The sequence below is a fragment of the Leopardus geoffroyi genome, chromosome B1, assembly GCF_018350155.1.
Source record: "Leopardus geoffroyi isolate Oge1 chromosome B1, O.geoffroyi_Oge1_pat1.0, whole genome shotgun sequence".
Taxonomy (NCBI): domain Eukaryota; kingdom Metazoa; phylum Chordata; class Mammalia; order Carnivora; family Felidae; genus Leopardus; species Leopardus geoffroyi.
Window position 1 is genome coordinate 193489159 of NC_059327.1, and position 22914 is coordinate 193512072.

The 22914-nt window shown below is 41.9% G+C and overlaps 1 protein-coding gene across 3 annotated transcripts in view; it reads left to right on the forward strand.

The window, feature by feature from the left end:
- TAPT1 (transmembrane anterior posterior transformation 1) overlaps positions 1-21471 on the forward strand; it is a 68853-nt gene extending 47382 nt beyond the window's left edge. For all 3 annotated transcript variants that reach the window (XM_045474465.1, XM_045474466.1, XM_045474464.1), the window contains 6 exons: positions 5397-5506; positions 6974-7033; positions 7407-7475; positions 12614-12690; positions 16203-16363; positions 19326-21471. In XM_045474465.1, the coding sequence (XP_045330421.1) occupies positions 5397-5506; positions 6974-7033; positions 7407-7475; positions 12614-12690; positions 16203-16363; positions 19326-19543 (695 nt within the window). In that variant the 3' untranslated portion in view covers positions 19544-21471. The remainder of the gene's footprint in view (positions 1-5396; positions 5507-6973; positions 7034-7406; positions 7476-12613; positions 12691-16202; positions 16364-19325) is intronic.
- The last annotated feature ends 1443 nt before the right edge of the window (positions 21472-22914 follow it).

Here is a 22914-nt window from a genome sequence, read left to right on the forward strand (position 1 = left end):
GATAACGCCACAGCCCAAAACCTCAGAGACACAGCATAAGAGGTCATAAGATGGAAGTATATGCAATCCAGGCCTTCCTAAAGAAGGAAGAAAGATCTCAGATACACAACCTTACCTTACACCTTAAAGAACTGGAAAAGGAACAGCAATTAAAACCTGAAGCCAGCAGAAGACAGGAAATAATAAAGATTAGAGCAGAAATAATAGATTAGTGCTATTGAAACCAAACAAACAATAGAACAGATCAAGGAAACCAGAATCTGGTTCTTGGAAAGAGTTAACAAAACTGATAAACCCCTAGCCAGTTTGATCAAAAAGAAAAAGGAAAGGACCCAAATAAATAAAATCAAGAATGAAAGAGGAGGGATCACAACCAACACAGCAGAAATACAAACAATAATAGAATATTATGAACAATTATATGCGAATAAAATGGGCAATCTGGAAGAAATGGACAAATTCGTAGAAACATATACACTACCAAAACTGAAACAGGAAGAAATAGAAAATTTGAACAGACCCACAACCAGTAAAGAAATCAAATCAGTAATCAAAAATCTCCCAAAAGACAAGAGTCCAGGGCCACATGGTTTTCCAGGGGAATTCTACCAAACATTTTAGCAAGAGTTGGCACCTATTCTCTTGAAACTGTTCCAAAAAATAGAAATGGAAGGAAAACATCCAAACTCTTACTATGAAGCCAGCATTACCTTGATTTCAAAACCAGACAGAGACCACACTAAAAAGGAGAACTACAGACCAATTTCCGGGATGAACATGGATGCAAAAATCCTCAACAAGATATTAGCCAGCCAGATCCAACAATACATTAAAAAATTATTCACCACAAGCAAGTGGGATTTATACCTGGAATGCAGGGCTGGTTCAATATCCACAAAACAATTAACATGATTCATCACATCAATAAAAGAAAGGACAAGAACCACATGATACTCTCAATAGATGCGGAGAAAGCATTTGACAAAATACAGCATCCTTTCTTGATAAATACCCTCAAGAAAGTAGGGATAGAAGAATCATACCTCGAGATCATAAAAGCCATATATGAACGACCTAATGCTAAAATCATCCTCAATGGGGAAAAACTGTGAGCTTTCCCACTAAGGTCAGGAACAAGACAGGGATGTCCACTCTTGCCACTGTTATTCAACATAGTATTGGAAGTCTTAGCCTCTGCGATCAGACAACACAAAGAAATAAAAGGCATTCAAATCGGCCAGGAGGAGGTCAAACTTTCACTCTTCGCAGATGACATGATACTTTATATGGAAAACCCAAAAGATTCCACCAAAAACCTGCTAGAACTGATCCATGAATTCAGCAAAGTTGCAGGATATAAAATCAATGCACAGAAGTCAGTTGCATTCCTATATACCAATAATGAAGCAACAGAAAGAGAAATCAAGGAATCGATCCTATTTACAATTGCACCAAAAACCATACCAATACCTAGGAATAAATCTAACCAAAGAGGTGAAAAATCTATTCTGAAATTATGGAAAGCTTATGAAAGAAATAAGTCTCACACACACACACACACACACACACACACACACACACACACACAGGAAAAATATTCCATGCTCCTGGATAGAAAGAACAAATATTGTTAAAATGTCAATACCACCTAAAGCAATCTACATATTCAATGCAATCCCTATCAAAATAACACCAGCATTCTTCATAGAACTAGAACAAACAATCCTAAAATTTGTATGGAACCAGAAAAGACCCCAAATAGCCAAAGCAAGCTTGGAAAAGAAAACCAGAGCATCACAACCCGGACTTCAAGCTGTACTACAAAGTTGTAATCATCAAGACAGTATGGTACTGGCACAAAAACAGACACTCAGATCAATGGAACAGAATAGAGAACCAGAAATGGACCCACAAACATATGGCCAACTAATCTTTGACAAAGCAGGAAAGAATATCCAATGGAATAAAGACAGCGTCTTCAGCAAGTGGTTCTGGGAAAACTGGACAGCGACATGCAGAAGAATGAACCTGGACCACTTTCTTACACCATACCCAAAATTAAAATGGATGAAAGACCTCAATGTAAGACAGGAAGCCATCAAGATCCTCGAGGAGAAAGCAGGCAAAAAACCTCTTTGATCTTGGCCGCAGCAATTTCTTCCTCAACACATCTCCAGAGGCAAGGGAAACAAAAGCAAAAATGAACTATTGGGACCTCCTCAAAATAAAAAGCTTCTGCACAGCGAAGGAAATAATCAGGAAAAATAAAAGGCAGCCGACGAAGTGGGAGAAGATATTTGCAAACGACATATCAGATAAAGGGCTAGTATCCAAACTCTTTAAAGAACTTATCAAACTCAACATCCAAAAAACAAATAATCCAGTGAAGAAATGGGTAAAAGACATGAATAGACACTTCTCCAAAGAAGACATCCAGATGGCCAACCGACACATGAAAAAATGCTCCACATCACTCATCATCAGGGAAAAACAAATCAATACCACAGTGAGATACCACCTCACACCTGTCAGAATGGCTAACATTGGGGCGCCTGGGTGGCGCAGTCGGTTAAGCGTCCGACTTCAGCCAGGTCACGATCTTGCGGTCCGTGAGTTCGAGCCCCGCGTCAGGCTCTGGGCTGATGGCTCAGAGCCTGGAGCCTGTTTCCGATTCTGTGTCTCCCTCTCTCTCTCTGCCCCTCCCCCGTTCATGCTCTGTCTCTCTCTGTCCCAAAAAATAAATAAACGTTGAAAGAATGGCTAACATTTACAACTCAGGCAACAACAGATGTTGGTGAGGATGTGGAGAAAGAGGATCTCTTTTGCATTGTTGGTGGGAATGCAAACTGTTGCAGCCACTCTGGAAAACTGTGTGGAGGTCCCTCAAAAAATGAAAGATAGAACTACCCTACGACCCAGCAATTGCACTACTAGGTAATTCATCCAAGGGATACAGGTGTGTTGTTTCGAAGGGACACATGCACCCCCATGTTTATAACAGCACTATCAACAATAGCCAAAGTATGGAAAGAGCTCAAATGTCCATCGATGGATGAATGGATAAAGAAGATGTGGTATACATATACAGTGAAGTATTAGCAATCAAAAAGAATGAAATCTTGCCATTTGCAACTAGGTGGATGGAACTGGAGGGTATTATGCTAAGTGAAGTTAGAGAAAGACAAATATATGACTTCACTCATACGAGGACTTTAGGATACAAAACAGATGAACATAAGGGAAGGGAAGCAAAAATAATATAAAAAACAGGGAGGGGGACAAAACATAAGAGACTCTTAAATATGGAGAACAAATAGAGCATTACTAGAGGCGTTGTGGGAGGGGGCGAGGGCTAAATGGGTAACGGGCATTAAGGAATCTATTCCTGAAATCGTTGTTGCACTATATGCTAACTATCCTGGATGTAAATTAAAAAAAAATAAATTTAAAAAATTCTCCCTCACTCTCTCCCTCTGCTCCTTTCCCCCCACTAACATGCACCCTCTGTCTCTCTAAAATAAAATAAGATTCTATGGATTTTCATCATCCATTCATAAAGCAGACATTTACATAAGGCTGGGCACTGTGGCCCACATAGACAGTATTGAGATATGTGTAGGACTCTCAGGCTAATAGTGAAAATAGGTAGTTAAACACAGTCTGGTAATGCTGAAGTGAGGTTGGTGGGGAAAGGATCATGTGCTCAGGTGTCTCAAGTAATTAAGAGTTTTTTTGTTTGTTTTTTTATTTATGACATTTTTATACAACCTTGTTCTTAAGGAACAAGCTTATCTTTTGCATTGTATTCATTACCTTCAATGCGATACACTTTCCAGGCTTTTAATAACTTCTTGTTAATTTATTTTGATTCATTGCTAGCCTAGTCTTTGGGTACCTGTGAGAAACCAGAAACAGATGTTAAGTGAGATATATGATCTTGGAAATACATTTCCAGAAGTAATTTTCTTGTGGAAAGCATAAGATGAAATATATCTTACAGTGGCTTGCGTTCCTGTCTGAATAGATCCAAAGTCTGCCTGAGTTGTGGCAGCAAAGCCGTGCTCCACACACTGGGATTTTCTCTGTGTAGCTGCGTTCTTGGTTTACAACTACAGCAGCTAATATGGTGTCTGCATGAGGCTGAGTAGAGGGCATGCGTGGCTGGTCTCAGCAGAGCCCACATGGGATCAGCAGTCTTGAGGCAAGCTGTTGTGCCAAAGGACAGTAGTCCTATGCCTGCTGACAGCTGGAGGTTTGAAGTCATATTCTCATTTGTCCTGGGACTTCCAGCAAATTGCTTGGGTCTTCTTTATTATTGCTATGGCGGTGTGATGAAAGGAGCACTTAATGTTGGTGAGTCATCATTCCTTCACTCTCTCTTTAGTTTCTTTTTTTTTAATTTCTTTTCTTAAAAAATGCCATTTACGGAAGCTTCCTGTAAGCCTGCAAGATCATGAATAACATAAGAGTAATGCTAGCTGTTTTGTGTGCCAGGCACTTTGTGCTGTCCGTCTTTATTCTCATAGTGGTGAAATACAGATGCTTTTTATTTTGTAGATTAGGAAACTGAAACTTAGGTCATGAAGAAACTTGCCAAAAGTCATGTAGCTAGTTAGTGGCAGAATTTGACGTGGAAAAAAGTTTCCTGATTCCCAAAACCTCAATGCAATGCCAGACCCACTAAAACCGTCAGCTCGGATGGCCTGAGCTGTATTCACTCTGCCCTCCAGTGCCCAGATCCCAAACTACCTAGGACCTTGTTGACATTTCTAACCTTTTCCTTGCTCTGTCACACTCTCACATCCTTCTTCAGGGTCTTAGGAGGTCATTTGTTTGCATTTTTTTATCAGGTACTTGGTACTGAATTGACATTTTAACAAATAATGGTAAAGGTGCACAAACTTGACAGATTGCATCTGTGGGATACTGAAATAAATGATCAAAATCTTTGAATCTTAGGGAGCAAAGAGAGGAAGATCGTTCCATTGACTCCAGCACATGTCCCAACTAGCTATTTACTAGCATACCAGGCAGCTATAGAATTAAAGGGTTTTATAACAAGCCTGCTCAATTAGTCGTCCTAGCAGTGTGTTAGCTGTGTGAAGGAATTCAGGGGCTCCACTCACCTCTGTGACCTGCCCCTCAAGGGCTTGGCACAGAGAAAATACAAAATAGGTTATCTATTGAGTGTATTATCCTCTAACTTGATAAAATAGAGGTTTTTTGATAATTAATTGAATGCTAGTTTTGCCTCGGTTATCATTTATTGGCAGCATTATAGTTGAGCCATGTGGAGATTGCAGATTTCTGTCGCTGCCTGTGTGATACTATTATGGTACATGATACCCCGTTCCTATGAAGAGATTCAACTGTCTCTTTTTCCCTGCACTTTCTAGATCACCTCTGGGTGTTGTTTCCAGATGTCTGTATGGTGATTGCATCAGAAACTGCTGTGGATATTGTAAAACATGCCTTTATCACCAAGTTCAATGACATTACTGCAGATGTATGTATTTTAATAAGCAATTCAGTGTTTAATGTTGACTGCTGCTGCTTAATATTATGAAGTTGTGAAATGACGAGTCCAGGTTTACTGCGTTTATAAAGATAAGAGTACTACTACTTTAAATTTAGAATTATAATTTTCAATTTCTGAAAATTATAGTACAGAAAGTATACTATTTCAATGTTGACCAGTCCTGTTCCATACTTTTGGGTGGGACTATAGTTCGGCCAATAGTTCAGGTCAGAGTAGAGTGTCACTGACTCAGAATCATTATAAACTGTTAATAGCATCATAATTTGTTTACTTAAACTTATACAAATCCCATTGTTTCTATTTAAGCATTAGACTATCAAAACTGTTCCCTCTGGCGAGGTTTTTTTTTAAGTATTTTATATTTAAAAATGGATTTTTTTTCTGTGATTATAGATTTCTGAAAAGTTCTAGAAAACAAGAGCCTTATACTTTTTGGTGAAAGCATTCGAGAGATTTGTTTTGTGTTTCAGCCAGCTGTTCTGTGGAGTTTCCAGAAATAGACATGTGCTGTAGGCTCAGGGTACAAAACCATGGGAGTTCCTAGCATCTTCCGCATTCCTGCCTCAGGCCCAAAATAAACATTAATTTCATCAGTTTCCTACATTTTATTTGGTTTATACTTTGTCTTGTTATAGTACTGTCTCAGAAGGTACTATTTCAGAAATCTAATGTGGTTGCAACTGCTACTGTGTGATGATTTGATATATATTTAAATAAGATTTTGTATTCTTTTGTAAAGCAGTGATGGAGTCATTTCACTGTTTACTCTCTTGGCTTCCTCAGTACAGAATGGAATCATCTTCTCAGCATCTGAAGTCAAAATTAATAAACTTGATTCAGTGCAGTTTTTAGTGAAATGACAGTTTACAGTCCCTTCATAACTTCTATGTTCTCTCAGTTTTATATCTTGCAGAGCATCCATTTTTTGAAGAAGGCATCATTATCGTTATATATAGACAGTCTATGTATATATATATATCTATATATATATAGATATAGATATATATATAGATATAGACAGTCAATAATTTTTTAAACTTTTCATTTAAAATGTCAAATTTATATATATATATACATATATATATGTGTGTGTGTGTGTGTATATATATATATATATATATATATATATATATATATATAATACTACTCAAAATAGCCCCTCTTCCCCAAATTCTAAACTCTCAGTGTCATAATCATTGACTATTGCTCTTTGAAGGGAAATATTTGAAAGGCTCGTAAACATAACAGATGGGGGAATTAGGACTATTTTACCCTTACTCTAGGAAGATAGAGAAACACTACCCAGATGTCTGCTTGGTGATCAGCACCTTTTTCCTGGTTAATTATTAAACATTTTCATCTACAAAGTCTGAATCTGTGCACATTGTATATTTGCACTATATTACTTAATATATCACTTTTATTTGTCTTTAGGTCTACAGTGAATATAGAGCCAGCCTTGCTTTTGACCTTGTTAGCAGCCGACAGAAAAATGTGAGCATTATAACAGAGACATAGTCTGAAATTAACAGTGGTTTAATTTAGCATGGAATATTGGTTAAGGGAAAGGTCCATAAATTTCAACTTCCTCTTAATCTCTGTTCTCTACACTGTGTTTAGTAAAATAATAATAGTCCTTAATATTAAGCAGGGTATGATTTCTGTAGTATTGTAATAGTTATACAACTTTGGATTTAAAACTTCTTATGAACATTTAGATAATGTTCACAGTATTTTACTCAATTACTCAATAATAGGTGCCGGCTTCTGTTTTTGTGCATAGTCTTGCCTGTTGAGAACATTTGCTGTTGATGAGTGGAAGCGAACTTTTTAAATGCCATAATCCTTCTCTGTTTTCTCTGTCCAGGCGTATACTGATTACAGTGACTCTGTGGCACGGAGGATGGGGTTCATTCCTCTCCCACTAGCTGTTTTAGTAAGTTCATACTTTTTTCCCTTTTTTTGTGATGAGAGAGCCATCATTACAGAATACTAATAAGTGGATTATCATTAAGTTTATTTCAGAAGGACATGATATAAAATGGGAAGGAAATTTTAAGTTGTGGCATTATGTTTTTGGATCTTGAACTGTCCAGTAGATAATTTTAACAAACCATTTTATGTAATGGCTTTGCTAGCAATGGGAGTACTCATTTTTACTTACTCATTTGGCAAAGATTTTTCTTTTTGAATGGAGATGCCTAGTGGTAGGCATTGGCATGGCCAGTGTAGCATGTATTAGCGAAGTATAAGAAGTCGATCCAACATTTCTAAAAGGCAGTTTAACAGTATAATGCTTTGATGCAGCAATTCCAGTTCTAGGAATCTATCCTAAGAAAGTAGTTATAAAAGGCACATGATGGTTTATAGGCAAGATTATGCATTGCAGTGGCATTTATAGTAGTAAAATTTTGGAAAGAAATGAAATAGGTTAAATAAATTATGGTATGCTCAAATGAAGAAGTAGTCTTTATCCATTATAGTCATTACTTTGTAAAATTTTTCCAAAGTTTTTACAATGAAAATTTTTACTGTTATACCCAGAAAATATCATATATATATATTTTTTTTTCTTTTTTTTTAAGTAATAGCACTGAAATGTATTAGATCAATCCAAGATAATGTCACCAACCTTGAATAATTTAATGAATTGCTCAGAACAGCCTTGTAGAAAATTACTAGCCACATCGGGCTGTAATAATATTAAGTAAGAAGATTTGCTGGCTGCACCTGTATTTGATTATATTCCTTGTTGGCTACCTAGTCTCACATCAAAACAAATGCAACCATCTTTTTGCCAAAGGACATCTAGAATTCTCCTGTAGATGCAAACTGTCATGGAAGTCAACTAAGAGATGTAAAAAGCAATTGTAAGTGATACCAACTGTATTTTAGACCAGTTTGCCTGACCTTTTTTTTAGAGAAAGGGAGATTGATAAATTTAATGTTATGTATATTTCATTGTAACTCTCCAGACAGCCACATCCCAAATGTTTTCAATTCTGTTAGTAACTTGTTTATTATATAATAATATAGCTTTATTTTGTTTGGGAAGAGAAACTCCTAGAATTTTGGAAAAACAGGATATTTTAAAGAGTAAAATTCTTTAAAGTATAAGAGATTGATAAAATACTAAATTTTTCTACATTTGTTTCCTACAACTGGAATCATGATACATGTAGTATAAGGATAAACCTAGGTTGCCTGATTTTTTTTTTTCTTTTAAGGATTGGTTAAGTGATTGGATTTAAATGTGGCCCTTCTTTGCAAATAATAATTGACTATCTAATAACTTATTTGCCAGAAAACTCTATTCATAATTAATATAGATTTTTTTAATTTAGTATTTTTAAATTTTTCTCCCGCCTTTATTTTATTCCTTAAATGAGTTTTTATGGTTGTTATACCAAAAGATTTAAGTTTAACTAATAACTGATCAACGAAATGCTTGGGGGGTTATTTTCAGACGGGGTTATGCTATTATGCAGGAATCCAGAGGGTTTTCTCCTCCAGCGCTTTTCTCACAGAGCTCCAGAGTGAGCCAGTAGCTTTGGCAGATAGCTAGGAGCCTTGAGGAATATTCCAGGGCCTCAGCAATCCCACACATTCTTTAACTGAGGCCCACGAGTGACAAAATTTCTCTCTAAATGCTACCTTATGTCCTAAAATGCATTTGTGTCCAGGAGAAGTAAAAGAAATTATTTATTAAGGGTTTTTTTTTTTTTTGCAAGTAAATTTCTTTATTTATAGTAACTGCTTTTGAAGTCTCATTTAGGCACTGTGTGGCTTAATGCATATTATTTTTTTTTAATATGAAATTTATTGTCAAATTGGTTTCCACACAACACCCAGTGGTCATCCCAACAGGTGCCCTCCTCCATGCCCATCACCCACCCTCCCCTCCCTCCCACGCCCCATCAACCCTCAGCTTGTTCTCAGTTTTTAAGAGTCTCTTATGGTTTGCCTCTCTCCCTTTTTTTTCCCCTTCCCCTCCCCCATGAGTTTCTGTTAAGTTTCTCAGGATCCACATAAGAATGAAAACATATAGTATCTGTCTTTCTCTGTATGACTTATTTCACTTAGCATAACACTCTCCAGTTCCATCCACGTTGCTACAAAAGGCCATAGTTCATTCTTTCTCATTGCCATGTAGTATTCCATTGTGTATATGAACCACAATTTCTTTATCCATTCATCAGCTGATGGACATTGAGGCTCTTTCCCTAATTTGGCTATTGTTGAAAGTGCTGCTATAAACATTGGGGTACGAGTGCCCGTATGCATTAGCACTCCGGTATCCCTTGGGTAAATTCCTAGCAGTGCTATTGCTGGGTCATCAGGTAGATCTATCTTTAATTTTTTGAGGAACCTCCACAGTGTCTTCCAGAGTGGCTGCACCAGTCTGCATTCCCACCAACAGTGCAAGAGGGTTCCCGTTTCTCCGCATCCCCGCCAGCATCTATAGTCTCCTGATTTCATTTTGGCCACTCTGACTGGCGTGAGGTGGTATCTGAGTGTGGTTTTGATTTGTATTTCCCTGATGAGGAGCGATGTTGAGCATCTTTTCGTGTGCCTGTTGGCCATCTGGATGTCTTCTTTAGAGAAGTGTCTATTCATGTTTTCTGCCCATTTCCTCACTGGATTATTTGTTTTTCGGGTGTGGAGTTTGGTGAGCTCTTTATAGATTTTGGATACTAGCCCTTTGATATGTCATTTGCAAATATCTTTTCCCATTCTGTCGGTTGCCTTTTAGTGTTGTTGATTGTTTCCTTTGCTGTGCAGAAGCTTTTTATCTTCATGAGGTCCCAATAGTTCACTTTGCTTTTAATTCCCTTGCCTTTGGGATGTGTCAAGTAAGAAATTGCTGCGGCTGAGGTCAGAGAGGTTTTTTTCCTGCTTTCTCCTCTAGGGTTTTGATGGTTTCCTATTTCACATTCAGGTCCTTTTTCCATTTTGAGGGTTTTTTTTGTGAATGGTGTAAGAAATTGGTCTAGTTTCATCCTTCTGCATGTTGCTGTCCAGTTCTCCCAGCACCATTTGTTAAAGAGACTGTCTTTTTTCCATTGGATATTCTTTCCTGCTTTGTCAAAGATTAGTTGGCCATACTTTTGTGGGTCCAGTTCTGGAGTCTCTATTCTATTCCATTGGTCTATGTGTCTGTTTTTGTGCCAATACCATGCTGTCTTGATGATTACAGCTTTGTAGTAGAGGCTAAAGTCTGGGATTGTGATAATATCACAATGGGGAAAAACTGAGAGCTTTCCCCCTGAGATCAGGAACATGACAGGGATGTCCACTCTCACCACTGTTGTTTAACATAGTGTTGGAAGTTCTAGCATCAGAAATCAGACAACAAAAGGAAATCAAAGGCATCAAAATTGGCAAAGATGAAGTCAAGCTTTCACTTTTTGCAGATGACATACATGGAAAACCTGATACTCCACACCAAAAGTCTGCTAGAACTGTTATGTGAATTCAGCAAAGTCGCAGGATACAAAATCAATGTACAGAAATCAGTTGCATTCTTATACACTAATAATGAAGCAACTGAAAGGCAAAGAAACTGATCCCATTCACAATTGCACCAAGAATCATAAAATACCTAGGAATAAACCTAACCGAACATGTAAAAGATCTGTATGCTGAAACTATAGAAAGCTTATGAAGGAAATTGAAAAAGATGTGAAGAAATAGAAAAACATTCCATGCTCATGGACTGGAAGAATAAATATTGTTCAAATGTCAATACTGCCCAAAGCTATCTACACACTCAATGCAATCCCAATCACAATTGCACCAGCATTCTTCTCGAAGCTAGAACAAGCAATCCTAAAATTTGTATGGAACCACAAAAGACCCCAAATAGACAAAGTAATATTATATTAAGGTCTTATGGAAATTAAACTTTAGACCTATGTATCTTAAAATTACCTAAGAATATATTAAATAAAAACGAAATTACTTAAGCCTTGAATGGGGCAGATGGCTTGCCTTCCATATTCATGAGTCAAATCCTAGAGCCATCTTAACTTCCATCCCAAGTGTGTGCCCAGGGGTCGTCTCCCCGTCACAGCCTGTGTGAGAGATGGAGACTTCCATATCCGTTTTCTCCAAAGGGACCTTCACTGGGCATACTACAGTCCCTTCTGTCTGCACCCAGCTGTTCTTTTACTGAAAGCATTTGTAAATAGTGTTTAAACTGTGTCTTAGGATACTTGTTTAAGACGCTCTAGTAGACTTGATTTGATGATAACTTCACATTGTGGATATCAGTTATTTTCCCTGACTTTTCCATTTCCACGCGACAGTCCCCGTAGACCCTGATATGTGGGTACATTATGAAGCCTAACCTGGAATGTGTAAATATTTTTTGGTGACAGATCCCACCAGATTTATTCTACACATTTCCAAGGACAGTGCTGTTCAGCCCACATTTCTCTGAGATAAGGAAGAAAACATGTGTTTAACCATAACTATCCAAAAGAGACATAAAATGTCCATCCTTTATAATTAATTTTGTAATACTATTCAGTTTTGTTTTTTTTTTTTTTTGGTAACAGTACAAAACTCCTAAGGCTCCCTTTTCTCTCTCCTCCCTGTAGGTCCCTTTGGGTTCCTAAAAAGAGTCCATGAAAGACAAAGCAAGAACAAGGGAAATGCCCACCAAGTGGTTCTAGCTCTGGTCGGGGGGATACATGCAGTAGGATGAACCCATTTGTCTTTCCCAGAGTGACTTTTCATTTAAAGATCAGCTGATTTGCATCTCTGTGAGGTACAACTAAATGTGTCACTCATGAACCTGGGCGTAGTGCCCGACTTGACACTCACCAGCATCTGAACGTGGCATCTTATATTTGCCCGAACAGACCCAAATCAGCCGCAGGAGTTGTCACAGGCAGCCAGATTGTATAGCAATTGTCAAAGCTGGAACGACATACTTGGGTTCAGACAGGGGCCACAGGGGTGCACCTCAAGTGTTAAAATCAGCGTGAACAGGTCTTTAAATATTAACTAATAACTCTGTGATTGTGTGTTTTGTGTGTGTGTGTGTTGTTTCGGTTTGTTTCTCACTAGCTCATCAGAGTCGTCACAAGCTCCATTAAAGTGCAAGGAATCCTGTCGTATGCCTGCGTCATACTCTTCTATTTTGGGTAAGATTAACTGTTCTGGAACATGTTTTTTGGTTATACAGTAAAGTACAAATACAGGATGTAATGGACAGTAGTATCAACCACCTCACACTGTAGCCATTCTCACTGTCCCGGGGTCCCCTTAGCAGCACCTGCCTCCAGGTGTGTCCGTGACTTGCTGAGTGAGACTCAGTTAAATGCGCTGCTATTTGGTACTAGTATGAACAGCACTTTAGATTTTATTTTAATCTTTAGCGAAAGGAGTCCGTTAAAGCTCTTTCTGCTTAGGATTTCAGTTGTGCCCGTATTTCCTTTTACGATAAAATCTGCCATCACAGTCAGACATTCTCCTGTGTTTAAAAACATCTTTAACTCCGTTAATCCCTGTGGCTCCCCGCACCGTGGCTTTGCTCAGGTTCTAGGAGGCGGACGCCTCCACGTGGTTGTCAGGCGTCTGCCCCGCATTGTCCCAAGCCGTATCGTCAGCTCCTTGATTCGTGGCTTTGCTCTGACACGAGGCACGTAAGAAACTGCGTTGAGGCAAGGGGTCCGGGGTCTGGATTTCCCCTCAGGTCCTGCCCCTTCTTCATACTGCAGGGACTGACTCCCAGAGTCTGAAGCTCAGGGGACCACACACCTCTCTCAGTTTTTTGACATTAAAACCCTGAGCTCCTCCTCTGGTCCAGATGCTCACACAGCCCTCCAGAGTTCTTGGCATTGTGCCTCGTCCTCGAGTGGTGTTGCTGTCATTGCTCCCATGTTTGTTTAACAGAATATTCTTGTATTTTTCTTGTGACACAACCCAGGAAGTGAAGCATGTGTGCACTACACCTAAAAACCTTCGTTTAGTTACTGTTGTGTGTGCGTAATTCACCAAAGTGGACGCGCTTCAATCCAAATGACTGAAAAGTCACGACCTTCCCCCATGTTTCTCCCCCGTCTTGTCACTGTTCCCCCCGATAGCCCAGAGAGGCATACCTGCTCACTGATCTTTCCCCCCGACTGATGTGTCCTGATTCGCCTTGGATCAGGGTAGTGCCCGGATGACCCTCTCCTCCTCCAAAATCTTTCCCAAACCACCTTGTCCATGAAGCCTTCTTTATTCCTTAACTCCACCAAGCCCAGGACTCTCCCTTGAGTACAGACCAGTCAGAATTCAGTTGACCCTCCTAGCACACAGTGCTGTGTCCCCACCCCCATCCCCCCAGTTTCAGCCTCTTTCCCTCCAGGCTTGCTATGGCCAAGCTGCAGAGGGAAGGCTCGCAGCCTCTGCCCTCCTCATCTGGGCAGCACACCTCAGTCAGAGCCCTCTAGGCGCCAGGTACTGGTCCTGGGGTGGGACCAGTGCCCTGCCTTCATGGCACTGAAACTCTAGTGGAAAAACAGCAACCAGGAAAGCAAACCACCGTAAGACGACAGTTGGTGGTCGGCATCAGGAAGTACGAAAGAGCAGCGTGAGGAGATGCGGAATGAGGGACACGGCTGCCTATGAGCAGGCGGGGGCCTCCCTGGTGAGCTGGTGTTTTTCAGTGGAGACCAGACAGAGGGAGAGAGAGCCGGAGTGAGGGAGAGAGCCGTGCAGATGCCCAGGAGAATGGCAGACTCACAGAGGGGACGCGGGACAAGTCTAACAGGAGCAGCGGCCCGGAGTGTGGCGGTCCCGACAGGGCACTGAGCGGGGGGACCTGGCAGCCCCACTGTGCTTTCAGCTGAGGGAGGGAGGGAGTGACCCCGAAGGCTGCCAAGCAGAAGAGTGTGCCAGATCCGGCTGCCACGTGGGGAATGGGCTGGAGCGTGCGTGGCAGGAGAAGCAGACCTTAGGCCCAAGGTGACCGTGGCAGCTGCCACTGAGGTGGTCGCGGCGGAGTGGTAATGATTTGTCCGCTGGCGTGTGTTTGTTTTGACGGTGGAGCCAGACAGGACTTGCTGAGTGGTGATGGGATGTGAGGTGTAAGGGAATAAAAGGAATCCGGTGTGATTCCAGAGTTTGGGGCCCAGCAGTCAGGGTAGTAGAATTACTGTGACAAGGAAGCCTGTAAGAGATACACGGGGGTGTGATTTTGTTTTGTTTTCTTTTGTTTTTTGGAGGGTTGGATCGGAATCAAGAATTCTGGCTTGGCTTTAGTAAGTCTGGAATCCGGTTAGACTTCCCCAAGGCAGTGTCAGGGAAGCGATGTAAGGTAGGAGTAAGGAGTTCCCGGCAAAGTTGGGCCTGGGGCTGAGCTGGGGAGTGTTCTGCACGTGTAAGTCCTCGGGGCCAAGGATCTGTGTGAGGCCCTCCCTCGTGGTGGCATTCTGAGCTCCTGGACTGGAGAGGCTGGGGACGGTGGAGGAAACCTGTCTGCCCCTTGCTCTGACCTCCTGCCAGGCCCCTTCTTGGCGTCACCCCCACTGACTTGCCACTTCCTGTCATTGCCACGACCTCCCCTCAGCCATAAGAGACAGCAGCCGCCTCTTCACTCGTGGCAGTGACGTCTGTGCTTCCTTGTCATTTGAAGAACGTCACGTGAGAACATATCAGCATGAAGAGCAGTTTTTCAGATTTTTTTTTGTCAGATTTGTATCAAGTACCTGAAAATGCCATGTACATTTTTTGGCCCAGAAATTCCACTTCAATAATTATAGCTATCTAGGAATTTATCTTAAGGAAATACAGATTTCACCTATGTTTTCCTAATTAGAAACTTTTAAATAGAAACAAAATATTGGAAATAATCCAAATATCCAAAAGTTAAGGGCTTTGGGGGGCTTTGTTATATGATAACCTAAACAGTGATATTTTAAGGCCATTAAAATAATGTCACTGAGGAACATTAACTGGTAGGGAAAATATTCATAATAATAATAATAATAATAATAATAATAATAATAATATGGTTATGTAAAACAACACCAGCATCTAATGAAATAACATTGGTTGACATTTCGGTGTGCCAAGTACTGTTCTGAACACTTACTAGAATCATCTCTTACTACTGGGTAAGAAACTCAGGTCCACACGGGTTCTAAGCAGCGCATCAGGTTTGAACTCAAGCGCTTGATGCCCAGAATCAGCTCAGCCTCCAACTCCATCCGCTTGTGCCTTGTGAAATAGCCCCAATTTCTGAACAGTGGGAAGGTACAAATTAGTATAAAGTCATAGCAAACACTACCAGGACATAATATACCAAATGTCCCAGTGAGTAGCACTGGGGTATGGGATTCTAAGTTCTTTTTGGTTCATCTGTATTTACTACACGTACTGGTTTTGCATAAGAGAGTAAATGCTAAATAACTCGGGACCAGGTAAAACTTGTAAGTGGTACAATTTTTCTCTTGTACTGAGGACTAAGGAATTTACCAAGTGTTTTCCCTTATGGGAAAACAGCCTCAGGAAAGCCCGGGAACCTCGTCCACCTCAGATGCGAGCCTCCGACCCCCAAGCCACGCTCCTGCCCGGGCCCCACACCTCCTCTGCAGCTGTGGCGGGATATGGCGTTTGTGGTCATGGAGATGTATTCCAGCTGTGGTTGTTTCTTTCTTTCTGGTTCCAGGTTGATCTCCCTGAAAGTCCTTAATAGCATCGTGCTGTTGGGGAAGTCATGTCAGTATGTGAAGGAGGCCAAAATGGAAGAAAAGTTGTTCAGTCCTCCTCCGGCCAGCACATCAGGCAAACCACCCCATAAGTCACAGAACAAATGTAAACCCTCTCAAGGTACGTTCTGTTCCTTTCATCACTGTGTGAATCGTTTTCTACAGAGTTAATGGTCTGAATTCTCCCTAGTGAAGAAATCCCTATTCAGTTGATGTTTGACATTGCTTTCAAGATTTGATTTCACTTTGCTGAGTTGTCTTCAATGTTTCTATTTTAGATCATCGCGGATACACCCCCATGCCGTGCTCTGAGTTTTTCCATGTGTTCATCATTCAGTAGATGATTTTTGAGCGCCTGGTACATGACAGGCTCAGGGGATACGTTGGTGGGGAAAACAGAACTGGTTCTGACCGGGAGACAGAGAGAGCCGAGGGGTGGTAGTGCTACAGAGAAAACTCCAGCGGGTCCACCAAGGGGAGTGTGAGCGGGAGTCAGGAGCTCCCCCAGCCAAGGAGACAGAGCCTTCTCGGGCTCAGTGCCAGCAGCCGGTGCGTGTGAGGGCCCGGGGCAGGAACCTGCCGGGCGTGTGGAGGGACAGCAAAGGCCAGGTGGCTGGAGTGGACCCCTGCCGTGGGTGAGGGACTGGAGAAGGCATCAGAGAGGCCACCCTGCTGCCTGTTGTGAAGAGCGTGGCTTTTACTGTGGGGAAGGGGCCGTTCCAGGGTTTGGAGCAGAGGAGGGACGTGATCCAGCTGTGAGCTTTGTGGAAAGTAGACTCGGGAAGAGTGAGCCCAGAGGCGGAGGTCAGCAGGGAGACTGCTTGGCTCAGAGCCGGGGTGAGTGGTGTGAGCCAGGAAAGCTGGCCAGATTCTGGAAAGGTCTGGAAGAGCACAGGATTTGCTGATGAGTTTTACAGTGTGGGAGAGAAGTGGAGGATTCCAGGGCTGCTGGCCTGGAATGTTTGGAGGAAGAAGCGGGGCCTGCCGTCAGATTTGTCATTAGATGGCAGTTCCCGGTTCTCGTGGTACCTGTTCATAGGACTTTGCGTTCATTGACTTACCTTTAAATATACGGAGCCACTGTGTGCGGGTGATATGGGATCCTGCAGATACACAGGTAAATAAATCGTGCCGCAGGGCCTCACAGACAGAGGAGATGGTAAAAGTGGATAATCCAGACACGTGAGCGGGTTGGAGACAGGTGTGGAAGGGACAGGACGGGGTCCCTTCCTGGAGGTGGTGAAGCCTGGGCTGAGTTTCGAAGGATGAGAAGTGGGTCCAGGCGAAGATGGGTGGAGAGGGCACTTCAGAAACCTACCGGCCTGAGCCGAGTCTAGAGGCCTGAAAAGCAGCCAGGAACTAGCAGCTCAGTATTCCGGGTGCGGCGTTTGTTGTGGGAAGGGCCCAAGTCCAGGCTGAACAGAGTGCCGTGCTCATGCGTGCTTTCTAGGGAGCCAGGAGGAAAGTGAAATCTTGTACAACAACCGGAAAATAATGTTTGTCATAACAGAGAGCATGTAAATACTCTTAGTAACACGGGATTGCGTGTGTTTCGACCGGGTCAGTCATAGTGGCCAACACGCATTCTGTCCTGCTAGGCACCTTCCGCACATTGACAGATGAGTGTCGGTCATGCAGTCGGGAGTCCAGTCTGATGGGGGACGCAGGAGGTGAAATCTGTAAGTGCACACCTCAGTTCGAGGCCATTGGCTCCAGAGCCACGTACTAAGAAGTGCATTTGGGACGAGAGTGTGAGTGTCCATGTAGGGTGTTTTGGAGATCAGGAGACCACAGGCCAGACAGACACTGTTGAGGAAGGTGTTGTAAGTCAGGTGGCTCAGGTTTAATTCAAGGATGAAAAGAGGGGCCAGCTCTCAAAACAAGCGTCGTATGTTCGTCATGTTCTTAAAGAAGCAAAGGACAGCAGTGGGGGTGGGGGCAGCAGGGAGGGCAAGAAAATAGACTCCGTGTTCATGGTCGATCGTGGCGGTGGTTTGTACAGATGTATGCGTGTGTCCACACCCATCAGATTATTCATCTTAAGTATGTTCACCTCACGTGCTGTCATTCTTACCTCGATGAAGCTGCTCTCCTAAGGACTGAATGTGTGATGCAGAGATCGGTGGCTGCAGGTCCCGCAAGCCAGGTTCCAGGACTCCCGTGACCCAGAGTACACATTTGGGTCTTGTCGGTCGGTCTGTTTCTCCCTGTTTTGGACTTCCCGCAGGTGAACTGCTGAGTGGAGCTAAATTTTGCAGCGCCTCATTTCACAAATTGCCCACTCTGTAATAAGAATTTACTTCTAATTGACAAGTGACAGGACTGTCTAATTTGAATTCTTCTTTGGGTCTTAATGGTGGCAGAATGTTTGATTTTTGTCCTGGGCAGGGGGGACAAAGAAAGGGCTGGTGCCAGTACCCAGGAGAGGTAGGATGTGTTAGAGTCTGCTTCTCCTTGACGTCTTGAGCGTAGGAGCCAGTGTTAACTGTTGAAGCAACAACCATATTAGGACCTGGTTATGCAGGAGGGAGTTTGTTAGAGAGGAGTTCTGATACCAAAGTCAGGTGGTGGTATTATTTGTGTGATGCTATCCACATAATATCCCTCTGTGGAATTTTTTTTTAATGTGGAACTTATTGTCAAATTGATTTCCATACAACACCCAGTGCTCCTCCCAACAGGTGCCCTCCTCAGTGCCCATCACCCACTTTCCCTCCCCCCACCCGTCCATCAACCCTCAGTTTATTCTCAGTATTTAAGAGTCTCTTACGGTTTGCCTCCTTCACTCTCTGTAACTTTTTTTTTCTCCGCTTCTCCTCCCCGCTGGTCTTCTGTTGAGTTTCTCGGGATCCACATAACAGCCCTTCTGTAGAATTTTATTGAGCAAACAGAAATGGCATAGCCGCTGAGTTTCATGATAAACCATGGCCGCTGACATGCCACATGCTGTTCGGTTATCACTCGCTCTACCTAGAAGATGAGTGGGGGACACCTTTTCTCACTGCCACTCTGTTGGTATGCTTGTATTTATTATAAATTGAGGGGAAATCCTTTTCTAACCAACGGCATCTCTTTTTCCACAGAAGAAAACTTGTCTGCTTCGGTCACCAGCCAGCCTGTTCATCCGAAAGAAAACGTCATACCCTTACTTGTCACGAGCAGTTCTGATCAGTTTCTGACGACTCCAGATGGTGATGAGAAGGACATAACACAGGAAAGCTCTGAATTAAAGCACAGATCCTCAAAGAAAGATTTGCTGGAGGTAGACAGGTTCACAATCTGTGGAAACCGAATCGACTGAGCTCTGCAGCCAAGTCCTGGGGCAGGAGACGCTCTGCTACTGGGATGGACAGATGCGAAAACTGGCACTTAAATATTTATTTAAAAACTTAAATTATTAATGGAAAGCGAATCTTAATATCTTTCTTCCGGTGACGTGGTCTGGCTGAAGGTCAGGTCACAGAACAGCAGCGACCTCCAGCCTGGACTCTGGAACCTGACGGGTGAGGAGGAGCCCCCGGCTTGGCAGAGGGCAGTCACTTCTGGGCCTCACGGGGGCCACCTCCCAATCACTTTGCCGTATCCGTCCGCGCTTCCAGAACCTCGAATTCTCCCTCGAGGCCTCTTCCATACAAGGATACACCTGGAAAACTGTGAAGCTTCTGCCATGACATTACCTTTCCAGCTCATACTGTTTTCACAAACAGGTTTCAGACTTGACTTCATCTGCCAAAGCATTAAAAAAAAAAAAAAAAAAAAAGGTTAAAACTTAAGTCAAGATAAATGTTCTTACCACCAGAATAATCCTTGAAGATGTATCTGAATTAATCAGAATAAAAGGCTACCTAAAATAATTCATGGTGAATAGTAGCATTTTATAGGAAGAAACCCTAAGCCAGTTTGTTTATTTACAAAATATTCATTAATGAAAGTTCTGCATCACAGAGAAAACGTTTCATGATTTTCCAGTTTCCTCTTTAAAGCAAAATGTGAGCTGTGCGTTGTTCAATTGCAATGGAGAGAATAGAAATACCCTTACGAAAAGGCACTTTTTATACTGAAAAGGCAGAGCAGTGTTAACTTTCATGTATCGTTAACCGGTTTCGCTTTAAAACTAATTGCTTCACAAATTGTTACAGTTAAAAGGATCGGATGTCGAGTGGGCTGCAGGATTGTCACTGTATAAAACCCGAAGGTTTTTAAGGTGTCCACTTGAACTGAGTTTTTAAAGTGACCGTTTTAAAGTAAATATTCTAAGCGGTTTGGGCAGCATCTTGCTTGGGCTTAAAAAACGCGTCAGTCTTTCTGACTGGAGTGTCCGTGGGTGTGCCCGAGCTGGGGGTGCCCGTGGGCTCGGGGCCTGTGGGCCACTGTCTGTGTGGGGAGACCTTTGTGTCTGGGCGCTGGGAACAGCAGCCAAAGGTGCTTCTTGGTTTTGTTTGAGATCAAGATTCCATTTCTGTTTAACTACTAGTTTGTGGCCTACAGCAGAGGACAAGTTATTCCCCACCAGTTTTATCTCTTGGAACCTTTCTGCATTTTTATAAAAATTTTACAGCGTCTCATTTCAGAATGTCCAGATGTTCTACTGTTCACTATCATTTCCTTTGATGTTTTCATTTGGAAGTTCAGCTGTTGTGCTGGTATTTCAGGCATGTGACCTGCAGAAAGTAATTTTAGGGGATTTCTCTATTTCCTGGGTGAAATGTAAAGCAAGCTTTAACGTTTGGCTTCTTCATGAGAAATATGGAAGTGGATTTTAATGTTTTGCATCAGCTAAGGAAATCTGAAGGTTAATGTTCACATAGGGTAGAAAAGAAAGTCCTCCTGAAATACTTTGGTGAAACCAGGAAGTATTTTAAGTTAAAAATGAAAAGACTTTTGTGTATGTTTCAATGAAGCCCCATTTGAGAATTCTACTTTTTTTCTATCCCCTCTTCACCACCAAAAGGAACAGTGTCCATGTGAATGGAATAGTTTGGGGGGGAACTTTGCCAAATGTAGCCCTGATCCGTGCAAGAATATGATTTGGGTATATCCTTCCACTCAGCTTGAATTAGCCTGTTATTATTGTGCTGTCATTTTCGGAAGATTTCATTTCCTTTGCAGGATATATTGGGAGTTGGGAATGATGTTCATTTCTTCTGCTAAAATGGCATTCAATACTAATTTTATAAGTGCATCTTGTGTGAAACTCAATAAATTCAATTTTGTAATCTTTTTTAAAAAGGTCACTGAATTTATTTTAATAAGGTTTGTTGCTATATTTGCTGGCATAAATTTCCCACTCTGTAATAAGAATTTACTTCTAATTGACAAGTGACAGGATTGTCTTAATTTGAATTCTTCTTTTGGTCTTAATGGTGGCAAAATGTTTGATTTTTATCCTGAAAAAAAAAAAAAAAAAAGGCTGGTACTTGATCATAGATTGTTTAATATCTCTCAGCCGATGAAGATACTTGCATTTTGCAGGTGTTTTGAATGTCACACAATGTGTTTTTCACATCTGGGAGTCAAGTTCAAGACAGTACTTCGGTTTTTTTTTTTTTTTTAAATTAAGACACAACATAGGTCACTCTAATGAGCTTTTCCTTTAGAACAGAAGTGGAACAACCAAGGGTCATTCAGGAGCTTGTCCAAATTTTCTTTGTGCCTTGCACCTCTGTCCTTTGGCTAGCATTTAGACCTCATACCCATTATCCATGTACTTGGAAGAAATGTCTTCTCATTAGATCCTCCAAAATGTTTCTGCTACCCCTGGTAACTCAGCAGAGGAGGCTATAGATTCACAAAATAATTTAAAATGACAACATTTTGATATGTTTCAGGTTCATTTATCTATTCTTTCAACAGAGATTTATCCACACCTTCTATGTGTCAAGGACTGTTCTAGATGCTGGGATCAGCCCTGAGCAAGGCTCTTGCTCTTCTGGGAAAGGGTGAGAGCAAACACGTCAGCGGGATAACATCTGCTGGAGACACACGGCCTAGTGACCAGGGAGAGGATCTTTCAGGTTTATGTCAGGTCTAAAACAAATCTAGTTCTTTAACACTTCATGGCAGTCTGACTTGTTTTCCTACTGTATTCGTGTAAAGTAAGAGAATTATGTAGCGGTTTCACAGTACTTCTATAAAACAAGTAAGAAAATACTTTTTTTTTTTTTTTTTAATACTGAAGACTGCCAATTTCCATCAGAATCTGTTCTGCTCCATGGACACAGAGTTACAGCTGGGCACGTAGCTGGCGGCAGTTGGGGACTACAATCCCAAGTCCTTCTTGCTGTTACTTGGGGCCTAGTGGTGTTCTCACCAAGGGATGTAAGTCAAGGGATATGTGCCATTATGGACTCCCCCCACCTTCTCTTCCCTTCCCACCGACTGGAACCCAGAGAAGGTGTGACTTTGCCCCAACCTAGCAGGTCAACACGGTGCCCACAGGACGGCAGAGCCACGGGAGGGACGGATTCCGGGCCCCTGAATACCTCTGTGGAGCAGAGCCGCCTGTCCACTAGGAACACTCAGCTTAGACCATACATGAGAGAGAAATAAATGCCTTTGTTCCTAAGCCACTGAATCCAGAAGGTCAATGTCACAGCCCAAATTAACACACTAAGCAATCTGGAAGGGTCTATTTAGAGATCTTCACACAAATGGAGTGAGGTCTAAGACCTC